The 23589-nt window shown below is 35.8% G+C and overlaps 1 protein-coding gene across 1 annotated transcript; it reads left to right on the top strand.

Annotated features, from left to right (window-relative positions):
- Positions 1-1924: 1924 nt before the first annotated feature.
- On the top strand, positions 1925-11106 carry LOC117785127 (facilitated trehalose transporter Tret1-2 homolog). The gene is made up of 5 exons (XM_034623030.1): positions 1925-2204; positions 5710-5875; positions 7193-7328; positions 7945-8153; positions 9696-11106. Exons 1-5 carry the CDS (start codon positions 2191-2193, stop codon positions 10788-10790), a joined length of 1620 nt encoding a protein of 539 aa, XP_034478921.1. The 5' UTR covers positions 1925-2190; the 3' UTR covers positions 10791-11106.
- Positions 11107-23589: the final 12483 nt, after the last annotated feature.

The raw sequence follows: 23589 nt of genomic DNA, 5'->3' as shown, positions 1-23589 counted from the left end.
CTCTCACATATGCACATATTGACACTTGCTGCTGGTGAAAAAGCTGTCACTGCCTCGACCTAGACACTGAAAGCGGCGTTGACGCTGGCAGCGAAGTGTTAGCTTTAGAGTGAGTGTTGCGAGGGGTGGGTGGAGGGAGGAAGCAGGGCATGTTTTGAAGCTTACGGAATCAAACAGGAAACGGAAACCGTGTTCGGTCTCAGTAGTTTTTGCATTTGCTGCGTAGGCAGAACTGACGTTCGTTATGGTAAAACTTTAAGGCGATTATGAAAGCAGAGCTAAGTGAATGCCTAGGGGAAATAATAACAAAAGCAATAACAATAAAATATATTATTTATAATAATAGCCATAACTGGAATAATTGAGTTTTGTGTAATGGTTTGAGGTATTTTATTTTATATTTATATATTTGTCCTTTTGATGTTGTTGTCTTAATTTACAGCTGTTGTTGCAAATTGTTATTTTTGTGGTAGTTATTGTTGCTGTTCCTGTGTAAGGTTATGAATGAAAAGCTTTTTCAATTCAACAACACTGCTGGCCCTTCGGCAATATTTCCGACTATTGCTGCTGTCGTTGTTGTTGTCATTGTTGTTATTGCCGAGCTGAAAAAGCTTCGTTGCTCGCTGCTCTTTTTTGCGTGGGATATGGATGAAAAGTAAACCTTGACAGGTCGTTAACAAGGCATTAAACAGCCCCTGGCAGAGCAGCGAAATTGCAGAGGGGAAGTTGCCACATGATGTTGCCACTGTTGCTGCTTAGCTTGGCAATTGCTGCACCAGCAGCTCAACTTACTTCTCGATTGTGGGATAATTGTTGGTAATTATAGCCTCTACTCGACTTCATATATTCATGCCACACTTAACATTTAAAAGCTATCGTTTTCACAAGAACTTTGACTAAAGCGCACAGCAAGTACTTATTTTTCAATTTTTAAGTTAGTTCTCTTTTACAAGTTGCAAGTTGGCTTAGTCTCAAATTATTCTTTTCTTTTTCATGTCCATATAAATGTTAACAACTTGTGGGCACTGTTGTATTTTAAGCTAATCTGGCCATTTGTAAAATTAATGTAAATCACTAAAAGCTTATACTTTGTTGTGTGTTTGAGTGAATTTATATATAGTGACTTTAAACATATTTTATTTAAATTAAATTTTATTTATCTATTTATTTTTTCAAATCTAGTTAAAATTAACTGTCAAGATGACTATTGATTCAACAGTATACACAATGCTTGGCGTTGCCGTACTGTTAATTTGATCATGAAACTGAACTTGTTCTGAGCTGAGCTTTTACCCGAAACACAAACCACAAAAGCATAACCTGGATTTTAAGAGCAACATTGTTGCCCAAGTTCACACAAGCGAAGAGAATTTCTGTTCTCTTTGGACGCACGTTTAACAACAGCGACGCTTCGAACAGCTGATCAATTGTTTACGGACCAAGCATTTTTCGCAAGAGCGCAGCACAGAGCGAAAGAGGAAGAGAGAGATATGTTGAAGAAACGAAGATCGCTCAATTTCTGGTTAATTACGAGGGTCACTAAAGTAATTGCTGGAATTCATTATTAAGTAAGTTTACAAAATATATATCTATTAACATATTAAAGTTGAGCTTTTTACACAAGTTTGTGATCGCTTATACTTTTTCACATAAAAACGGTACAATATTATTGATATAATTTATATTTCTATACGCTTGATTATATATAGTTCTGGTTTGTATAATTTAATTTATGAAATTATATTTGAATAAGCAGAATCAGCTGATTTACCCAAATATAATGAGATAATGCGAGAGTCTATAATCTGTCTCTGATGCTTTGTGCACTTTACTTACTGCCCTCGCAATGGTTCGCTGGTATGCATGACGATCGAATCGTCGCTCATAAAATAAAAAGCCGCTTCTGCGAGACTCGCGCAGTCAGTTCGCATTTTTGCAGCAAATGAAATCGACGTGAAATCGCAGCGTGTTTTTAAAAACATTCAGCAGTTGTCATTGCATGTGGTGCAGTGTTGTGTTTAACTGTTGTTGGGTTGTGTTGTGTTGTGTTGTGTTAAGTGTCTGCGTTTAAGTAAATTCAAATTAATGTCGAAGTCGAAAGCGCATTAAAAATCAAGTCTGTGTCTGTAAAAACCATAGTTATATAAGAAAACAATTGACCCGCGTGTTTTAATCAAATTACCAACAAAAATGAGCCACAATAGGTAATTTCAAAATGCTAAATATAAAAACAAAATTAATTCAAATAAAACTGTTTAAAAAACACCGGACAGCTGTTTGTTTTGTTAAGCTCCAAGCACTGTCTGTTTTATTTATTTATTTATGTTATCTTTTTGGTCTTACTTTTTATCTCGCTGCATATTAAGCAGTGTCAACTTCGAACCGAGAAATGTACAACAAACAAATACCAAACTCGTTTTTACCATATGATTCCCAACTTACATTTGTCTGTTGCCAGGCCTTGAATTTCGATTTAAGATTAAAACCAAACAACATTGATAAAGGTTCGACTGTGACGCGTCATCTGGTGAAATTCAAAGCTTATACCAAATGCGAGGTCTCGACTAACAGATATTCTCTACACTCGCTTCATCTGATCTTTGGACTGCTACCCATGACCAATAGTTAATGCAGATCACGAATAGAATCGTGATCTCTCTCTTAACCTGTTATATTTGTAATGCTCTTTTTAAGCCATTTAAAAGCGATTTTTGTTGATGTTTTTTTTCGAGGTATATTTATTCCTAAACTTATTTTGATTAATACTTTTTTTTATTGATTTAAATGTTTGCTCATTCACGAGCTGCCTAATAAATTTCCATCAGCAATTTTAACAATGCTTACATTCAGAAGTAGTTCCAAAGGCGACTTTGTAATTTACAGATAAGATATGAATTCCATTGAATTTAAACTTGTACATAACATGACAAATCAAATTGAAAGTGTTTTAAGTCTGTCTAAGAAATCAATTAATTGGTTGTATAATGTACTGATTACAATATTAAACAGGAAGCCGAAGCTAATGTCGTAATGATTATAAATAAAAGATTCATAGAATCAAGATTTCATCTAAAAAAATATAAGCTGATTGATAGCGGTTGATAGACTCCTTTGTAATCTAATAAATAAATAAATTAAAAGTCGCAATTTACCGATTTTTTTGTGCATTTCATTGCTGACACTGCAATTTGCTTTAAGTCTAGCAAAATCCCGTCAAAGTCACATTTAGTTTGATTGAAAACCATCGCCAACAATTGATTGATTACAATTACTCCGCATGACTCAAAAATGTTGTGAAATTCAAGTCAAATGATATCGTTAAAATTGTTGAAATTTTTAATATACTTCAAATTACTTTCAATTGAAAATGTCTTTATTAATTTCAGTTCTGTTGATATTTTGTTAAGTACTATTAATTAGTGCGATAAAAATATGACATTGGCTGCTGTTTTGATAAACAGCTGTTGAGTTTGCTATAATATAGATTATTAAATATATATGGGCCAAACAGATACAATACAAATTCCCACGTTCAACAATTGGTCTGTTATCTTATCCGCAATTAAATTACGCATACGCAGCGTGAAACGGTGTAGCCACGGCAACTACAACCACAGTTGTGTTGAAACGCTAATGATTATGAAATCAATGCGTTTATTATTAAGAGGCAGTGTTTTGTCGGTTGGAGCCTGCAGCCGGGTGTCTTTATTGATGCCTATTTGATTGGCTCAATTAGTTTGCCATGGAAAATTCATAAGCCGATGCGCGCACAATGTACACACGACTGTAGTTCGTGTATTGTGCGAGGATATCACGATATTATCTATCAATTGTCTAATTTATGCGGTCAACACGAAACTTGTTCAATTTACACATTTAAATGATGAACAAACCGCGTATGACTTTCCCATTGACATCAATCACGCCGATTATTGATTAACAGCGGGTGATTCCTTAGTTTATCTATGGCTTTTGTCATTATTTATATGGCCGTTAATCCGTGGTATCTGTGATAATTGCAGAACCATCGATATTTTGCTTTGTTTTGGTACATTGAACCACAAGCGATTACTTAATCAGCACTTCCTGATTTTATAGCAGACTCTATTGATAATAATAATAATAAGTGTGCTATATGAAAATTTGTTTGTTTTGTTTCGATAGTCTATGAAGATTCGATTTTTCTACAGGGTATATTCATACACTCTTATCTTTTAAGGTCTCTGATCTTTTGCACTCTTCAAGCTTAACACGCTTTTTTCTTAATTCTAATGTGTCAATTTAAATATTGTGGTAACTAATTTTTAACTAACTTAATATATATTCATGACAGTCTGTTGCCAAATTTGTCTCTATATACGCACTTCCTTATCAACAACCATGGACACTTAAGAAATACTATACATATATGTAATTCAGGGCGTAAATCAAGGTAAAATCCACTTTTGCCTTGACAACCAAAAGTTATTGGCACTTCGCAGCTGTTAAACAATTGCAAATAAAACAATGCAATTGAATAAATAGAAATATTAAAAAATCATTATAAATTTATAATTATTATTTTCGCTAACCAAAATAATTAAAAAATCCAACAAAACAAAAACGAAACCAAAACTGAAAAAAAGGTGACAGACAATTAGGCGAATTCAACAAAAACGTGTGCAAAAAAATGCGAATAACATAATAAAACAAAATACGCAGAAAATGCCGTTTGTTAATGTTGTTATTTATTGTTGGCGGCGCTAGCCAATTGTTATTGTTTCTTATCGCCAGAAAACCAAAGCCAACGACAAATACAAAGCACGTCACATGCGGAGAGTTTTTGGCATATGACGTATACGCAGTGTGTGATTTCTCTGCTGTGTGACTCAACCCCTAAGCAAAACAAGATAATTGCAACGTTTAACGGATCATTTGTATTAACTGTAGTAATTAGCAATTGCAACTGTTGGCAACAATTGTTTATTAAGTTGTAGGTTACCGGTTTAATGGCTTGCAACTCTTAAATGGCCATGAAACCTACCACAAATGGCAATACTCGAACTGCAGTTGAATGGCATTTAAACCAGTTAATAAAATTCTTAAGCTCAAACAAGCTTATCTGAGCCTTTAGAAACCGGCTCACTTAATCGTACATCTTACAAATAATTTACAAAATAAATTTATAACATTTTTAAATGAATTCCGCACTTCTGTAGAAACCAAAATTAATCGAACTGAACTGTCAATTAAATAATTAAAATTAATATTTCTTAATTGTACTTTAAATGACCTGAATTGACGCTTTCGAAGAATGTCCTTACTTGTGTTTGCTGAATATTTTGCACGATTGTAAAAAATTTATGCTTTTTTTGTTTTGATATATGTGTTTTTGATTGCAATCAACAATTGTTTTTAATAAATATTTATGAAATACGTGTAAAAAATGAATTCTATCAAATCCAATATTTTTAGAAAATTAGAGTTAATACTATGTTTACAAAAAGTTGAAATTATACAAGAAAATATTCTATTTAATATTAAATCAAATGTATTATTATTTTAATAATTATGTTACTATATTTTATGATATTCTTATAACGGATTGATCATTGGAGTCTTTTTTAATGAACTATAGTTTTTATGTCAGAGCTCTTTAAGTTGAGGTTTATTGTAATTATTAGCTTTTGAAATAGAGTTAAACGAGTGTTTCTTTTTGTTGCTCAACAGGGATGAGGAGTACAGCAAGTTTGTGCCACACAAGTTGTCATATTATGTGGCACCTGGCTCAGAGTTTCAATGCAAGCTGCCCAAATCACAGCACTGTGGCCGAAAGCTGTCGACCATCGATGAACAGGACCACGATGCTGCCAATCGCAGGGGCATGATAAACCAGGTAAGAACTGAAACCTAATTCTCTGCTATAAATTCTCTATCTCTCTCTCGGTCGCCATTAAGCTTTGTCAAAGCTCGCTCAAATTTGCAGCTTAAGAGCGAACTCTAAAACAGACTCTCTTCTCTTTAATGGTAACTTTCGTAAGCTGACCTTGAAATTGAAATGCAATTCCGACGTCCTACGGCTTTTGCTAATGTCGTGTGACGGGCAGGCGGGCAGGATGCCTTTGGGGACTTTGACACTGTCAACGAGGTACAGTCGTGGTAAAAAAACTCAACGGACAGTCATTTAGTTCTCGGGACTGTTTTAATCTTGACCACGATATTGTGGTTTTTTTTTTTTAATGATTGTTATCAGAGAGTCCACAAATCAATCAGCAACTGTTATGACACTTGAGCACTGAAACTGACAGCTGTCGCTTTATACCGGGGACTACCATAAACGTGACGAATAGGAGTCATAGGTTTGCCCATTTATATCCATAATTGTCACAACTCTGAAAGAAGGGTCTAAGGTCTAGTAACAATACTCAGTTTATTGTTTTTTTCTCTTATCTATAAAATAAAACCCTTTTTTGTATACTTAGGCATTTACGAGTTTCTCAATAAAAAAATAAATATTTTAAAAAGTTGTTTAGCTTTTTTGACATTAGTTTCTATAATCTTTTGAGTCTTACTGAATAAACTGAGTAAGGGAAAAACCTTATGTGGAAACTTAAATCTACTCAAATTATATAAATATTTAAAATTTTACTTTACGAAGTGTTGCAAAAATATTCATTGTGAAGGGAATTTAAAAAAGAAATTTCTTTAAAAAATGGCTTTAAATGAACACAGATTTATAATGTTGTTGCCTCAGTCAAAAACGAGTACTAGCAAAATATAAAGCAGACATGACGTCTGACGTAGATACAAAACAAAAGTTTTCAAGGACAAAATGATAAGATACGCAATTGAACTTTCTTCGCGTGATTAGAAACATGGCAGGGAACACATGTGACAATGTTGATGACAGTCGGGAATTGAGAAAAATAGAATTCGATGCCAGGGCCTTACGTCATGCCTCTCTGTATCTGCATTGTCTAACGTGACAAATTTATTATCAGAGATCGTTTATTACTATTACCTCAAATTAAAAGGGGGTCACAAGTTGCATCCACTGCCTCTAATTGTAAAGTGTGGCAACTTCAATTGATGCCAATTGATACAACTGAAATGCTTTCATATTTTCAATTTTATGCCCAGTTCAATTCCATCAATTAATTTAAGCTTAGTCTTTTAAAAATTGTATATCTCTTATACCCTTTATCCTTTGCAGGTGTTGGCCACTTGTGCGGTTTTATTACTCTCCGCCGGCTGTGGCATGCCCATTGGCTACTCAGCGGTGTTGCTGCCACAACTTAGCGCCAACTCCACGGAGATACCCATAACCGTTAGCACAGGTTCCTGGATTGGTAAGCGGAAGAAATAAATTTAAATATCACTCATGTTTTATGAAAGTGTCCAAATATTTGGAGAGAGTATTAGCAAATTTAAAATTAATTGATTTTTAGCATAAATATATTTTAAAATGTTCCAAACTCAAAACGTTTTTCAAATTAATTCAATTACTGTACCTATAATATATATTAATAAAACAATTTAGTTAAAATTTGAAATTCATTTATTGCGTCCGATTTTCCGTTCAAAAAACAGCGAGATTTTCTTCGATTGTTTTTAAATGCAATAATCATAAAAATTTAGAGTTGTCTGGAATACATTTGGTAAACAAATTTATAAAAGTTATCGGAAAATAGAAAATTACTTTAAAAATAAAATAAAAAGGCATAAAATACATGTTAAATAAGTAATAATATTGTTAAAATGCACAGTAAATTAATCGATTTCAATTTATGTGACACCGAAAATAATTCCGTAAAATGAAATTAAATGAATTTCAGAAAAACCGACATTTTGCTCGTTGTTTTTCAAAAGCAATTAATATCAAACTCTCTTGAAATTTGTGGAATATACCTGTTAATGTAGATAATCATCCATTAATACCCCTTTTTTTTATAACTTTTTCTGTAGCTAGTGTACACAGTTTGGCCACACCTATTGGTTCATTGATGTCTGGACCATTGGCTGATTATTTGGGTCGACGAAAGACGTTGCTTGTGTCGGTGATTCCCCTATTTCTGGGCTGGTGCACAATGGCCATGTCGCATTCGGTGAAGGCTTTAATATTTGCGCGTTTCCTGTGCGGCTTTGCCACTGGCATACTGGGAGGACCTGGACAGGTATGTGGCATGTGAAATGTGTGGAAAAAATGGAGGCTAAAAGTTCATTCACACGAACTGGAGGCAATTGTTCGACTGACCCATTAACCAGATTATACAATAAGCACGGCCTTGAACTCGGCTTGAAATGCGCTTAATATTAGAATAAGAAAAAGTTCATCAAATTGTCAGTCAGTTAGTCAGTTAGTGGGTGAGTGAGTGTGTGGCATGTGGCATGCGGCATGCGGCAGCTTTGCTGTCAACTGCTCACTTAATGCTATTGTCCCGACATCTGATGCTTCCATTGTGTCTATGATAATCCACCGTCAAGTGAGCAACAATTTCGTCTGTCTCAGTCTCAGTCTCAGTCCGTAGCATGTTTATTTATTTATCTTATGGATATGCCCATGACTTATCAAGCGGCCAAAGTGATAACGAAAGCGACAACGTCAACGTCAACGTCATCTTGAAATGAACAGCAGCATTTGCATTAGCATCTTTTGCTTTCCGCACATTAAGTTCCGGATTCTTGACCTTAGTCTATAATAAGTTAGTGTTTTTTTTTTTATTCAACTGCCGCCTGTTGCTGTGGGTGGGATGGGATGGGAATTCCATCCCTTCGCTTACACCCGCTCTAATCCTCTTCCCTCCATTCTTCAATTTCTTTTGCTTGCAACTTGTTGCGCGTGTTCATTAATAGTCGCCGTGGCAGTGGCAAGATTTATGATTTTATGATTATCTTGCAGCATTTGCTGATGACAAAGATTAAGATTAAGTTGTTAGATATTATATGCTATACAGTGCCTGATGTTTTTGTGACCCTGTTTTCCATTCAATTTGATCAAATTGTTTGTTTATACACACAAGTCAGCCCCATCAGTCAGTCAGTCAATGCGTGTGTGTGTGTGTGTGTGTGTGTTTGTGTGTATGCCTAAAGATTAAGGGAAAGTTGTTGTCGTCGGCATTTTCGAGAACTTGTGCGAGGTCAAGGTTTGTTGTGTGGTTCACGACATTTTTGAATAATTCAGATAATAAAGCGACTAAATGTTTCTGGTTGTTGAGTTGTTGGGCAGTTAAAATGTTTATAGACGTGATATTAATCAACAGAATGTCATGAAATAACTTAACATAAGAGTAAAATAAATAATGATATCAGGATGATTATCAGATTGAGATAAGAAGATATGTTAATACAAAAAAAATTATATTGTATTTCTCTTCGAGCATCTTTATTATCAAAATCACAAAATTCGGATGTAATAAATTTAATTTAAATTTCGAGAAAATATTTAATTTGTATGCCTTTTGCTAAATTTAAATTTAAATTAGATTAGAAATTAAAATTAGAATTAACTTAGATTATTTTTTTTGGCCCAAGTGATTTAATTCAGCTAATAACTTATTAAAAATAAACTACCAAAGGAATTTTTGCCATAATTTTTTTACCACGATTCTTTTAATCATATTCTGCTGAAATGTATTCCTAATCAAAGGATCATATACTATATTTATGTTTTCCAATAAAACGAATTAACTTATCGACTCTCACTTACCCTTTCCTAGGTCTACATAGCGGAAACAGCCGAGCCCAATTTGCGTAGTCTGCTTATTGGCGCACCGTATGTGGCATATTCCTGTGGCATTCTGCTCGTCTATTCCCTGGGAACCATGTTGTACTGGCGCACTGTGGCCTGGTGTGCAAATATCCTGCCAGCTCTGGCTGTGGTGGCCATCATCTGCATACCGGAGACTCCGGCGTGGTTGTTGCGTAATGGACACGAGAAGCGGGCGCTGCAGGCGCTGACATTCCTTAGGGGCAGTGAAATTGGGGCACAGAAGGAGCTCAACGATATGAGGCAGCGTCTGGATAAGGAGCGTGCAACCACAAGGACAAATGAGAATATATTCACACTCTGCTGTCAGCGAGTGGCCGTTAAGCCGCTGTTCATTGTGATCGTCTTCTCGCTGCTGCAGATGTTCTCCGGCACCTTCATTGTGATCTTCTATGCGATGGACATTGTGTCCGAGTTCGGTGAGGGATTTGATACCAAACATGCGGCCATTTGGACAGCGGCAGTGCGTGTGATTTGTTGCATGATCTTCTGTGGCATATTGCTCTTTGTGCGTCGTCGTCTGATCATGATCCTGTCGGGCATTGGATCGGGTCTATTCTGTCTGGCCCTGAGCGTCTTTCTGTATATGCGAGTTGGTCAGCCCAAGATGCCCTATGACGTACTCGTTGCAGGCGGCTGCCTCCTGGGTTATATTGTATTCAATACGGCCCTGATGGTAATGCCGGGCATTATGATTGGAGAACTCTTCCCGGCACGTATTCGTGGTCGCACAGCTGGCGGCGTTTTTGCCTCTATGAATGTGGCTCTATTTATATTTGCCAAGTTTTTCCCCTCACTCCAAACGTGGCTGAAGATGCGAGGCGTCTTTCTAGTCTTTGCTGTTTCCAGTTTCCTGCTCACGTTATTTATGTGCCTCTTTCAGCCGGAGACAAAGGGTCGCAGTCTGGAGCACATCGAGGATTATTTCAATGGCAACAATTGGTTGTGGTTCAAACGCGATCGTGGCTATAAGTCAGTCAAGTTGATGCCACTGCAACCACTTAAGGAGGACAATAAAGCCTTAAATAGTGCAGAGCATGCCTAATAAGGCAATACACCAGGATTCTCACATTCATATACATATATATGCAGTCTATACAGGGCTCTTAAGCTTCCATAGTTCTTAGTTAGTATTATGTTTAGCTTCTCATTACGCTGGAGTATCACTGTTCCTTAGCAACTTAAAAAGAAACTCTACCAAAAACAAAGAAAAAACCATTTTCACTCAATTTCTGTTTATCTAAAAAATGTGATTTTTGCAATTATGCATTAGTGTTTCGTAGTCTCGATTTATATTCATAAATGATAAATAAATTAAATTAAATATGTTTAGCAATAAAAATACATTTAATTACCAATAACATAATTCTGTTTATTTTTTTGATTTAAGTTCAAACTTAAGCGGCTATTGCTCATGAGCGCAGCCAACTTCATACTTTTTTCATTCCACTTTTTAGTTCAACTTGCCGCCGCAGTATATCGGCAAATTCTTTCTTATAAAATTATAAAATGTGAAATGTTTTACAAGAGTAGATTGGCTTAAATTGTTGTGCTTATTTTTCTGATATGATTACGTTATAAATAAATTATTTGAAATATCTTGTTGGCGCACAATGAATTAACAGGTGCGGTGGCAATCAGCAGGTGTTGCCAGATAAGCTGTTGAATATGGGTAAGTTTCGTTAAGCTTATCGATATCTGCCGACCGCCACAGTTAACTCTGTTATGTTATCTGTTAGATAGTTAACAGCTGTTAAGTTGTATCTGCAATATGTGGGCGGCAATTGGAATATTTTTTAAACTGAGGAACTGTAGCTATTTATCAAATCAGTTTAATTAAACATAAATCTCTATGGATGAGTTATGCAACTTTCAAAGCCCACTGGACTTAAGTACACTTCATTTAATAATTGAAAATCGCAGAGGTCCTCGAGTAATTTGAAAAACTTTTATGTTATGTTTCCCAGAACCATTTAGCAAATACCCGACAACTGAAACAATTAGCAAAGCTCTAATGCCGTCTCCTCGTGTCTGTTGGGCAACCCTGACTGAGGACAGTCACCTAACATCTGCTGCAGTTCTTTATTTCATATAAACTAAAAACCCCACGCGACATTTAATTTTTAATAGACTTCTCAGCAGGACTTGAGTTGTACTTTCAAATTAATTTATCTAACTGTGAAATAAACAAGCTCGACTTGGACATGCCCTGTACAGAACTACACACATGATTCAACTCATAAATTAGCTTGTTGTGGTGGTATAGTTGAATATTTATAGCACGCTTATTTTACAGGGTATAAAATAACTGACCGCCCATGCATACATATTTAAAATTCTATTACCCTTCCCTTTGGACCTGGTTTTGATACTCCTACTGCACTCGGTTTCACAGCGTGCTAATAAATTGTATAATTCTCTCTCTTTTTTTCGCTGCTGGTTGTTTTGGCTCGACAAACTCGTGCCGTGTATTTTCTTTGTGCATTCTTTGCTGGGCAGGGTGGCAGGGTGGTAGGGGCAGAGGGACAGAGGAGGGTTAACTGGTGGGTGGACACTAGCTGGAATGCAGGAAAAAATTGCTGCGGCATACCGGAAACGCTTCAAGTTGCTGAGCTCATTCGTCTCTGCGATTTGTTGGCATTTTAACGCGCTCAAGCACCGACCAACAAGTTATCTAGCTGTGCGGAATGCACGACTAGAAAATACCCAGTAGGCAAGCAAATTTATAGGTGCTAAGAAAATTAAAACTATAAAATTTGCTTTGACCTATGGGTATATTTAACTGTCTGACTATAAGGATTGCACAACTGTATAATACCCTGTAATAATTAAATATTTATAATACTGTTTTAGTTTTTAAAAAATGTATATGTGTAGATACAAGCATACCCACTAGCTGCGCATACCCTTTTCGTTGCTTACAATTAAAGGGTATACTAGCCTGGCCTGCAATTGTTCAGAGCTGCTCGTCAGCTGAATGCGAGTGGCTGAGGGGGCAAACAGGGGCGGGAGGGTTGACTGCTCATGCAATGATAAATGAAGTTTTAGTGGCTTTTGACCCATTTAATAAATTGTTAAAGTTGAAAAATGTGTGCAAGAATATTGTAAACTTTTATATAGTGTATACAATATATATACATTTTTTTTTTGCCTTCTGCAGTTGTTGGAATTAGGGTTAATTTAAAAGTTGCCATTGCACTGCTTGCAACACTGACCCATGGACTGTAAGTGCAAGTTGTATTTGTATTTGTTGTAATTGTTGTAGTTGTTGCAGCTGTTGCAGTTGTTGTTTTTGCTGTTGTTGTTGTTATGCCAAGTTGCCATGTTGCAAAGTTTATGCTGCCCCAGTTTTTGCCATGGCAAAAGTTGCGGAATTTTAAATAATTTTGTTAAATTGCATAACGTGCCATGTCGACCAGCTCATCCTGGCTCCTTCATGTCTACTCCTGCCCTCCCCCAGCCCCTCTTGCGTACCTCTTAGTTGGCCTCATCCATGGCAGGGACAAACTTTAAACTTGCCTGCTTATTAAGTTAGTGGCGACAGTTTTGAGTTAATGTGATTATGTGCCATTAGCAACTGCTGCCCTTTAAATGTAATTCCTCTTTTCCCGTTTTTTTTTCCATCTTGTGGCAAAAATATGCACAATAAATAAGCTTAGATTGCGATGCGGCAAGGTGGGAAGATGGGGAAGCGGTAAGGCCAAAAGGACCTGCCATTCTTGAGCCATAATAAGAAGCATAAAAAAGGCTTTTTGGCAAGAGTCTATTAGAGCCAGAGTCAAAGCCAGTGCCGGAGATTCTGACTAAGGCAGTCAGATCCTTGTCCAATATATGTATGTGTGTGTGTGTGTGTGTGTGTGTGCTTGTGTTTGTGTGTGTATGTACTGTGCGCATCTAAAGCTATATAAACAATTTTCTATTATGCAAAAATAACAAGCAAACAACAATAATAACAACTACAATACATTTTTGCATAAGAAAGCTCGTCTGAAGTTGAAGTATAGCCAAAGAAGCAGCTCAGCCTCCTACAACAACACTCCACTCTGTGTAGATGTGCGAAGCTGAGAAGCTTTCTCTATACCCTGCAATACTTTTATATACTTTAAGGAAATTCCAATTTTTTCTAAAGCTATAATATAACTACCTACTTTAAAGCGATCCCAAAAATAATCGAAAGAATCTGTTTGTTTGAATATTTTAAAGTATATTTTTGTTAGAATTATATGCTACTTACAAATCTTACTTAAATATGTGACCTTATCATTGTATGATTGCTTTGAAAGCAATCAAAGAAAATGTCAGTGTTCCTGTCATGACAGAGAAATCACAAAAATATTTCCACAAATTTTTAAATTATTTATTTCCTATATAATAAATATTTTTTCTTCAATGTATAAACCATTTATTAAAAAAATTATATAAAAAAGAATAAATAATTTTATGTTTCTATGTATTTAATGGAATATTAAATTTAAAAATTATAAAAATTTGATTTATTTTTTTATTATTATTTAGAAAACCATAAAACATGTCTAATAAAAACATTGACAAACACTATTTAATTTATGAACAGCTTAAAGCGGTTGCTCAACAACTTTAAACCGTTTTTAGCCGCAGTAAGGCCGTGTCAAAAGTCATTTAAAACCGGTTCAGCTAAGAGGTGCTTACGCTGCTAATTAGATAATTTCTACTTCTTCGCAAGCAATATGACCGCAGTTTCTAGCTAACTAGTAAAACTGAAGCTACCTCCATGACCCAGTCAATGTGAATGTTGTAGGGAGCATACACACACACAAACACACACAGGATACACAGGACACACAGGACACCGGACATGGAGGCAGGCAACATTTGCTGGTGAAGCCACAAGAACAGCAGACGGCACTGAGACGCGGCAGCCACAACAGTGTATAATGTTAAGGAGCAACCGACTCTCACCTCCCATCTCCAGTTCGTGCAACACCCCTGCTCCGACCCTCTCTCTGATCGTGTGCTGTTGCAGCCACAGGATAAAGCAAAAACGCAGTTGTCGCTGGGTAGCGAAAAGTGCTGAGCATAAATAAGACATTTGCGTGTGTAAGCACACAGCGACAACAATAGCAACAACAATGGCAGCAACAACAACATAAGCAGGCTAAGAACCACAGCAACAGCATTGACTTAAAATAACTCTACACGCAACATTGAAATGTGGTGAAGTTGGCAAGGACAACGACAACAACAACAACAACAACAACAACAACAACAACAAGGACAGGCGCTGCGGGCTGAAAGACAATAATTTCAAACTGCTTTCAAAGCAAAGTCGCCAGCAAAAGTAATGCAAAATGCAAAGTCATCGCACCGCCCGTACATACCAAGTGGTTGCAGTTGATCCGCCTCCTTCCAGCAAATACACCACCCGTCATGCAGCCACCCACTCCCACTCCCACTCGCACCCACAGCAGCAGCAACTCCGCCCTGACAATTGTTGTGATTTTGTTTTTTCTTGCTGTGGGTATTCTAATTTTATTACTAAACATGTGACGCATTAATTGATCGACTTTAGATCCTTAAAAAACACCTTATACCTTTATTAATATAGGTTGAATATTGTATTCTATGTTGAAGTTTATTGTTTCCTTCCGTTTGGTGACATATATCCAGAAATGTCCTTCAAAATAGTGCGATTTTAATTATTTATAACTTGCATATACATATTGTAACACTTTGTATATTTCATTTTTATATGTGTTTATTGATTATTTGTCATAGGAATTAAATAGGTCGAACGACTGAGGTTGTAAAATATTTATTTTATTTTTTAAAGAGATTCTAAAAGACGCAAATCAACTAAAGTAAATCAATATTTACATTCGATTAAATTTGTTATAGATATCTTAACAAAATTGTATAAAAAATACATATTTGTAGTAGGTAAATATTTTATTTACTGTCTCACTTATAGATAAACAAATATGACCTTATAAATAGAATTCTTTAATTTTTCAGTCACAAATCGAACATCTTCTTCGTGTTTAGAAAATAATTTTTTTTAAATGCTCGTATACTTATTTCTCATAATATTCTCCCACGAAACTAAAAAATATCTTGAAAACTATCAGGGGTGCCAAAGAAAGCAAAACCAACCAAAAATCTCCCTAAACTCCATACATTTTAGGAAGATTTTCAGTTGGTTTTGCTTTCTGTGGCAACCGAATATATAAAATAATTAATTTCTTGCATCTAATAAGTTCAGCTTATAAAACTGTTTGTCCTGACTGACTGACTGATATTTGTGCAGCGCAAACGGTAAGACCAAGGAGGCTTACATTTCAACACAATACAGCTGAGACAAATTCATCGAGCAATAAGACGGTTTTTGACAAATTCGCACTGGAAGGGGCTCAAATTTTATATTTTTTGGAAGGGTATTTAAAATGTTGCTGCCCCAATCTGCTTGCTGATGGTTGTTATTTTTTGTTGTGCTCCTCTCGAGTGCGGCCAACTCGTGCACATGCATTTATTTAAATTCCTTTTGTCACAATATATAGTATGTCTGCGTGTGTGTGTACAGTGTGCGTAAGTGTGTGTGTGTGTGTGTGAGTGTGTTGCCTCATTTTTCCAATGTATTCATTGTCTGTGAAATTGTTGTGCGGCATGCCGGCGCATAATGTCTTTCTTCTAGCTTCTGTTCAGCTTGAGTATAGAGCTCACGATTTCCCATTCTGACTGCTGTTTGCGGTTTTTAACTTGTGACAGTTTTAAGTGGCTGCCGTTTGTCTCCCACATTGGATTCCCAGCTACAAGATATATGTCCCTACATACTGCTCTGGCTTTCAGCTACTGAGATTTCCGCAAAATTTAATGTTTCTGATTTGGCGCTTATAAATTGTGCTATTATAATAAATACCTGCTTCACATTCTCGTGATGCAAAGCAGCTTGCAAGCTTACTTTATTCCAGATTAGCTTCATTTTGGTTGCATTTCTGAATCCTATAATGGAGCTGGTAAATTAGACTTGTCGCAAAAATTCTATAAAATTGCTTAGCATGTTAGAAAGTCAGAATAGAGTTAAGTCAAATGTAAAACTGGTGTCAGAAAAAATAAATTGTTGTTTGAATTTAAAGCAATAGCGAGTGCATAAGACAGATAGAGGAAGAAAGGGGGATACATGGATAAAGGGTAGATTGGAAGAAAATGAGAAGAAGTCTGAAGCAAAAGAGAAAGAAAGTCCTCAATTTACCAAAATTCTTTCCGAAACTTATACGTGATTCGATAAACGCAAATTTTGTAGAAAAAGATGCTGGCACTCAATGTATATAGTATATGTATTAAAAATAATGATATTCTATACATAGTTAAATTATAAATTACTTTTCTTTGACGCCTTTTTAAACTTCTAACTGTCAAACCTCTGTCAAATCTTAACCAATTTCTATGAAGAATGATTATTTTTATTATTTGCCCTTTAATTTAATTCTGCATAAAAATTTTAGATAGTTGTAAAACTAAATTTTTTTCGATCACTGTCAAGTTTTTCCATACCTTAACCTTGTCATTTTCTGAAAACTTCAAACTTTCTCAAATCTTAACCGATTTACTTGGCCAGTTTTTTGATTCTGCATCAAATTTGGAAAATATCCATTTTTTCCTTACTTTCCCCTTGACGCTTTTTTCGAAATATTTTTTAATACATTTTTTTTTTCTTTATTTATACCATCATTTCTGTTTCGGTTCCTTTAAAGAGTTCTAAGTATCTGTATATTATATATTACATTTATGAAGAAAGATTTTCAACCCAGACTGTGAATTCCATTAGACTTTTCATAGTTGACTCACCTTTTCAGTCTGCTGCTTATGTGGAGCACTTTCACGGCTTTTCTTCTTAGCACTGAAACTAATGCTGAAACCAGCACAACAAGTACAAGAACAACACTTTACTTCCTTCCGGGAAACTGCTCACTCCACTTCTTCCATTCCCATTCCCTCTTTCTCTCTCTCCTTCTTATCTAAGGCTAACATTCAATTTTCAATCACATCTCAGGTCGCATTGCATCAACTTTAATGCCAATTACGGATGGGTATGTAGAGGTCTCGTGACCCAATTGGATGCCTTATATCGTGCATCAGTCCATTGTCATTATGCGGCCTTTTACTGCCTCACACCTGCCGCATGCCACGCCCACCATGACGCACTTAGCTTTTGAGGAGCCACAGCAGAGGCGCATCCATAATCCTGCAAGGTTTCCTGATGCTGCCAACAACCTTTTGCTGCTGCTTTTGTTGTTTGCTGCCAAACAAAAGGAAAACAATTTTCATGCGTGCATGGCAAGAATCAAAGGGAAATTCACACACACTCACACACACACGCGTACTGTGAGAGAAGGAACACATGCAGGGCATACAACAATGCCTATTTTGAGAGATAAGAAAACAGCACTAACATCAACTCAAAGCAATTTCCAAGTGCTGCAGAGCACAGGTATACGAGTTTGTTTGGACCTGGTTCAAGAATAGGCCCCTCTCCCTCTCCCACTCCCTGTCCCACTACCAACACCCCCAAACAATACAAAACCAGCGACACTCGGCGCCTAAGTGGCTGCTTTGAGTTTTTTCCTGCAACCTCTATTGTTAATATACCCTAACATAGCGGCATATCAGCTTAACAAAAGTAACTTGGCAACAAAAATATTTGAGTCAGATATTTTTAAATTTATCCTTAAACTACTTTTATACAAATAAATTAAATATAATTTAAATTCAAAGTAAACTCAAAACTTTTATATCTAACTAGGCATTTACATGATTAAAATGAATTTATAAGCTAATTCGATATTGTATTAACAGCTTGGAAATTGTAGTTTTAATAACATACATTTTTTCCCAAAGTAAATAATATGTATTGCTGAAGTTCCAGAGAACTAAGATACAGATATAAATTTAATTAAATATTTATTTTTTCATGTTTATTGTGTGGATTTATCTATTAAATAAATAAATTAGAAATATTAAAAAAAATTAAATAGAAAAAAACTAGTTTTATATAGAGTATTCTAAAGTCGTTATGCCTTTAACATTATTGTTGTTAGTTGTTGTCAACGGCAGACAGGCAAAGCTTTGTTATAAGCTAGTCGGGAGCACTATAAGCCATTTTCCGGCTGGTTGAATGACACGCCAGAAATTACGTATACGACGCATAGGTCGCAAATACACATGCATATGTTACACCCTAATATTTGCTAGGCAAAAGCAATTAGTAGAGGGGAATGAATAGAGACAGAGAGAGAGAGAGGGTAAGGGTAGACAAGTAGCCTCGATTTCAACGAGCTCATTAAGCGTTTAAGCATAAATGCCAATGGCACGCTAATTAACACAGCAACTGAAAATGGAAGTGAAAATGGAGTGGGTATTGGAACTTGCCACTTGTCCGCAGACGAAGTCAAAGGAAGTTGCTTACCAACTCGCAAGTCGATGGAAATGCCACGTCCGTTGTCCAGATTTGTGGCAAACGCTTCGCCCACCTGGCAAATGCTTGTCGAAACTTTTATAATTATGTTCGAGCTATGGCAAAAGTTTCAACGATGCCGGCGTCTGCTCATTTCTTAATTCTTGGCCAAGTTTAGATGCAGTGCAAAGTTTTTCTTTTAATTTTTATATATTTCTTGTTATTTTTTGTACCCTGTGAAATGCTTAAGTATTGTAGATAAAAGGATTGTAACAATATGAAATATATTTCAGATTAAAAATAACTGTGTAAGGCATACTCTACAGATCATTTTATAGAATTTTAATTAACTGCTTTTGGTCGTAACACTTACAATAAATTAATTACAAACTGAATATGAATTTACACTCTGTAAAAGTATTTTTATTTTTTTTAGAGAGTATCTTATAGCAGTTCGCTCTCACTAATCATATTTTTTAACAGTTGCCGCTGTGTCTCTGGCACTTTTCAACTTTTACAAGTGGCTGTGTGCAGTGGGCGTGGCCAAGTTGTCAGTTGCTGCCCGCCTACAAGTTAATTATGCGCTGTGCTTTTTGCTGCGTGCGGCAGCACTTCCGGTTAGCTTGACGCCACTTCCGATGCGTCCAAGGAAATTAAAAATGTCGCTGCGACACATGAAGGCGGCTCGTTAATTAAATGTCGAGGCAACAAGTAATAATGGGCAATGTTATGTGCTCCGTTCGACATGTTCCCATGTCCGTCTCTGTACTTCGTCCTTCGCTCCTTGTCTTGTATCCTGTGCAATGTTTCCTCATTTTTTAATCAATTAAAATGCCACTTAAATGCGCCTGGCAGCAACAAATATTTTCATGTTTCGATGTATTTCAGTTGTCGCCACTTGCCCACATTCCCCAACTACTCGACACTTGCCACTTGCCGCAAGCAATTATCGAAAATTTAATTAAAGCGCCAAGTGTCACAAGGCGCCATACCTTGCTTGTGTGTGTCCTGTAAGTGTGTGTGTGTGTATGTGGCCTATATTAATGTTAACGCTTTAATGCATCATTAAGTTAGTGCAACATTCACTTGACTTGTTCAGCTTGAATGCTTGAACGACTTCACGCTGTGTTCTGGCTTAAGTTATCACAATTAAAAATATATCATACATTTTTGGGTTTAAGCGTAAAATTTGCTTAAAAACTATATTATAACTTTGAATTTTTCTCTACAGTTATGGTAGCAAATAAAACTCAAAGATTTTTCTCTTCAGGGAAATACGAATTTTTTTAATATGTTTTAATATTTAGCATAAAAATTAAAATAAACTTGAGCTGACTGCTTTCAATATAAGATCAAGAAATTTCTATATTTTTATAATCTTTCTACATTTTCATTTATTTTTTTAAGCACAACTAATCAATTTCCAGTCAAAATACTTTCATTAGTTTGACTCGTCCCTTAATTTTGTAAAAAATATTTTGTCCACAATTTTTGTATTTTATCTGTTCCTTTTTAGATTAAAATGAATATTTATACCGTTTGACAAATTTATTTGAAATAAAATTTGTTCGTTCATTTTCGTAATTTTTCTGAATATTTAAATGTACTGCAAGTGGCATTTTTGCAATTAGCAAATTCTTAGCTAAATCATGTTTCAATAAATTGCATAGCAATTGTTTATGGTCAAGCATTAAACAAGTGAAATGCTGTTAAATAAACGAAATTCCCAAAACGGAAATTCGAGCATTTCACACACTTCACTTGGCAAGGACTTGGCAGAAGGAAGGCAGAAGGATGTCAGAAGGATGGCCTTCGGCGAATGGATCTGACCAATGGGAGTCCGAAAGTGCTTGGACTAAATTGAAATGCAAGTTGTCGCCGTTGGTGATGAAGATTTGGCAACGTTGTTGTTGTTGTTGTTGCTCTTGACAAATGCAAAACCATTTGCCAAATAAATAAGCAGCTCAACGTAAATAAATATGCTTTCGCCACGCGCATTTACACTCAATAAAGATGCTGCCAGGGAGCTAAAGTGGGATTGGTAGCAGCTGGGGGGATTGGGAGTGGAATTGGCGACGTGGCGGGTGTTGTGCCAGTCAAAGGATAAGTCTGGCAATGCCAAGCATAAAAATTGTATTTTAATGCGCGCGCATAAATAACACAAACAGGACACACAACACACACACACACACACATACTGGGCGACAGACACACACATTGAGCGTCCTCTGCCATTTTTATCAAACGCTGAAATCCAAAGCTGGAAGCCAAAGTCGCTGTCACTAATTTAGTAGGTTTCCGTGGCCGTGCCGAAAATCAACAGGAAACAAACATGGCAACCAAGACGATGATGATGATGCTACTGATGATGATGGCAACACCGTTTAGTGGCAGTGCCACGCCTCGTTGCACAGACGGCGTTGACAAGCAAAAAGGCCAAAAGAAAAAATATGTATGGGAATATAAAGGAAAGGGAAGTAAGCCCAAAAACGATAGCCCACATCCAAGCCAGCGACTCCATCATCAGGCGGCATATGTTACCATTGGCTCAGACATTGGCCATGATGATGGAGATGGTGGGCATAGAGCTGAATCTGGAGATGTAGATGGCGCTAGGTGCTCATCAATAAAATCATCGAGGTCATTAAGTGGATTAACTGCAACCCATCAGAAGCATGTGGTGCCAAAGCACAAAACGCAAAATGCCAAATACGCACACAGTCAACGAGCTAACAGAGATATGCACATACACATACACCCACACACACACACACAGACAAATACCAATACTAAGAAATGGTCGTCATCTTTAACTTTTGCTTTACACTTTGCACTTCATAACAGACAACAGAGCGGCACAGTGGAAGTTTGCACTTAAATTCTAGACAAAATTTTAGAGATCAACATCGCAGTGTGTTGGACTTACAGATACCCTACAAGCAGCTTAGCTGCCGTAAGTCTGCTACTCTAGATGTTAAAATCTTAATATCTCTAATAATACTGATTTTTAAGATTAATTAAGATTTAGAGACATTAATATTTTTCCAATTATTTTTTTGGAAATTGTTAACTCATTTTCATTGTTATACAATCAAATATAAGTAATTTAACGATATTCTTCACAACATTAAACAGAATAATATTCTTGATAATATTTTCTTTACCAAATTTATTTATATAGAAAAATCAACCATGAATCTATTAGATATACGACAGTATTCTGATCCTATCTTCTATTATCTGCAAAAATATATATCTTTTACAAGTTCCGCTTATGGTTAATAACGTAATATATTATTATTATATATTTATTTCTAACATTTTATTTATTTGGTATTACCTAGTTAAAGCTAGAGACACTTACTCTTTTTAAAGTTTATTAATATTTTCTGATACTCGGAAGTATAACTTGAATTTTCACGAAAAATGCTTAGTCTTAAAAGAAACTTTAATTTTTTATCTTCAACATTTTGGTTTTTGCGCCCATTGTATGAAATTTTCTCAGTTATTTGATTGTGAGAGTGTGTGTCAGTCAGCGTTTTCTTAGCAAGAGAAAGAAGGAGAACAAGCAGCAAGGAACAGCAGCTTGTCTTGTCCTGCTTCCTGTTGTTATTGACATGTACGAATTAGGTTAAATTTATTTACTGTCAGTTCAGTGAACTGCAAATGGTTTTAGTTTATTAAATTTTATACAAGGAAATCTGTTTTAAGCTTGTTAAATGCCAAAAAAATCTAGATTACTATCATAGTTAAGCATCAGAGCTTTGACAGCTTTTAACTTTTAATTTAAACTCAAAGCAGCTGCAAATTAATTTCAAAGCAAGCGTTGCGCGAGTTCAACTCAATTGCGGTTTGATTAATCGTGCTCTACATGCTGCCAACACACACTTAATATTACACACACACACACACACAGACACACACTCTTTACTTATACTCGCGCTCAAAGTCGAACTCAAGTTGCATTAATCAGCGCTGTACGCTGCTCATTTATTTGCTAAAAGGCAAATGAGGAGAGAGAGAAAAAAGAGAAAAAATGGTAAACGTAAATGTGGATTTTTCAAAACCACTTTGGCAAATCGCAGTCAAAGTTAAGTTGAGAGCAAAAAAATAAAAAGAAATAAAAATAGGACGAAGCTTAAATGCTCTGAAATTTTATAGCATGACTTAAAAAAGTTCTTAAAACAATTTGCGCTCTTTGGAATACATTTTTAATTAACAAAAAAATATGACACATTAATTTAAAAATGGATTCAAAAAAAAAAAAAAAACACAGATGCTGTTTATCTCTTTTATGTTACAAATCACTAATTAAATTAAACATACCCGCTGCAAAAACTTGAGTAATAAAAAAAAAAATGCTGCTTTAAAAGCTTTGGCAAAAGTTTGTTAAGCAACAGCGCAAAAAGCAATTGCT

The sequence above is a fragment of the Drosophila innubila genome (genome assembly GCF_004354385.1).
Source record: "Drosophila innubila isolate TH190305 chromosome 2R unlocalized genomic scaffold, UK_Dinn_1.0 1_C_2R, whole genome shotgun sequence".
NCBI classification, from domain to species: domain Eukaryota; kingdom Metazoa; phylum Arthropoda; class Insecta; order Diptera; family Drosophilidae; genus Drosophila; species Drosophila innubila.
Note: the sequence above shows the minus strand (reverse complement) of the source record. Positions and strands in the feature narration are given on the sequence as shown.

Excerpts from the sequence above, each read along its gene's own strand:
- LOC117785127 (XM_034623030.1), top strand. Across the intron at positions 5,876-7,192 it reads GCAGGGGCATGATAAACCAG|GTGTTGGCCACTTGTGCGGT; the intron begins GTAAGAACTGAA and ends TATCCTTTGCAG. Across the intron at positions 7,329-7,944 it reads TAGCACAGGTTCCTGGATTG|CTAGTGTACACAGTTTGGCC; the intron begins GTAAGCGGAAGA and ends CTTTTTCTGTAG.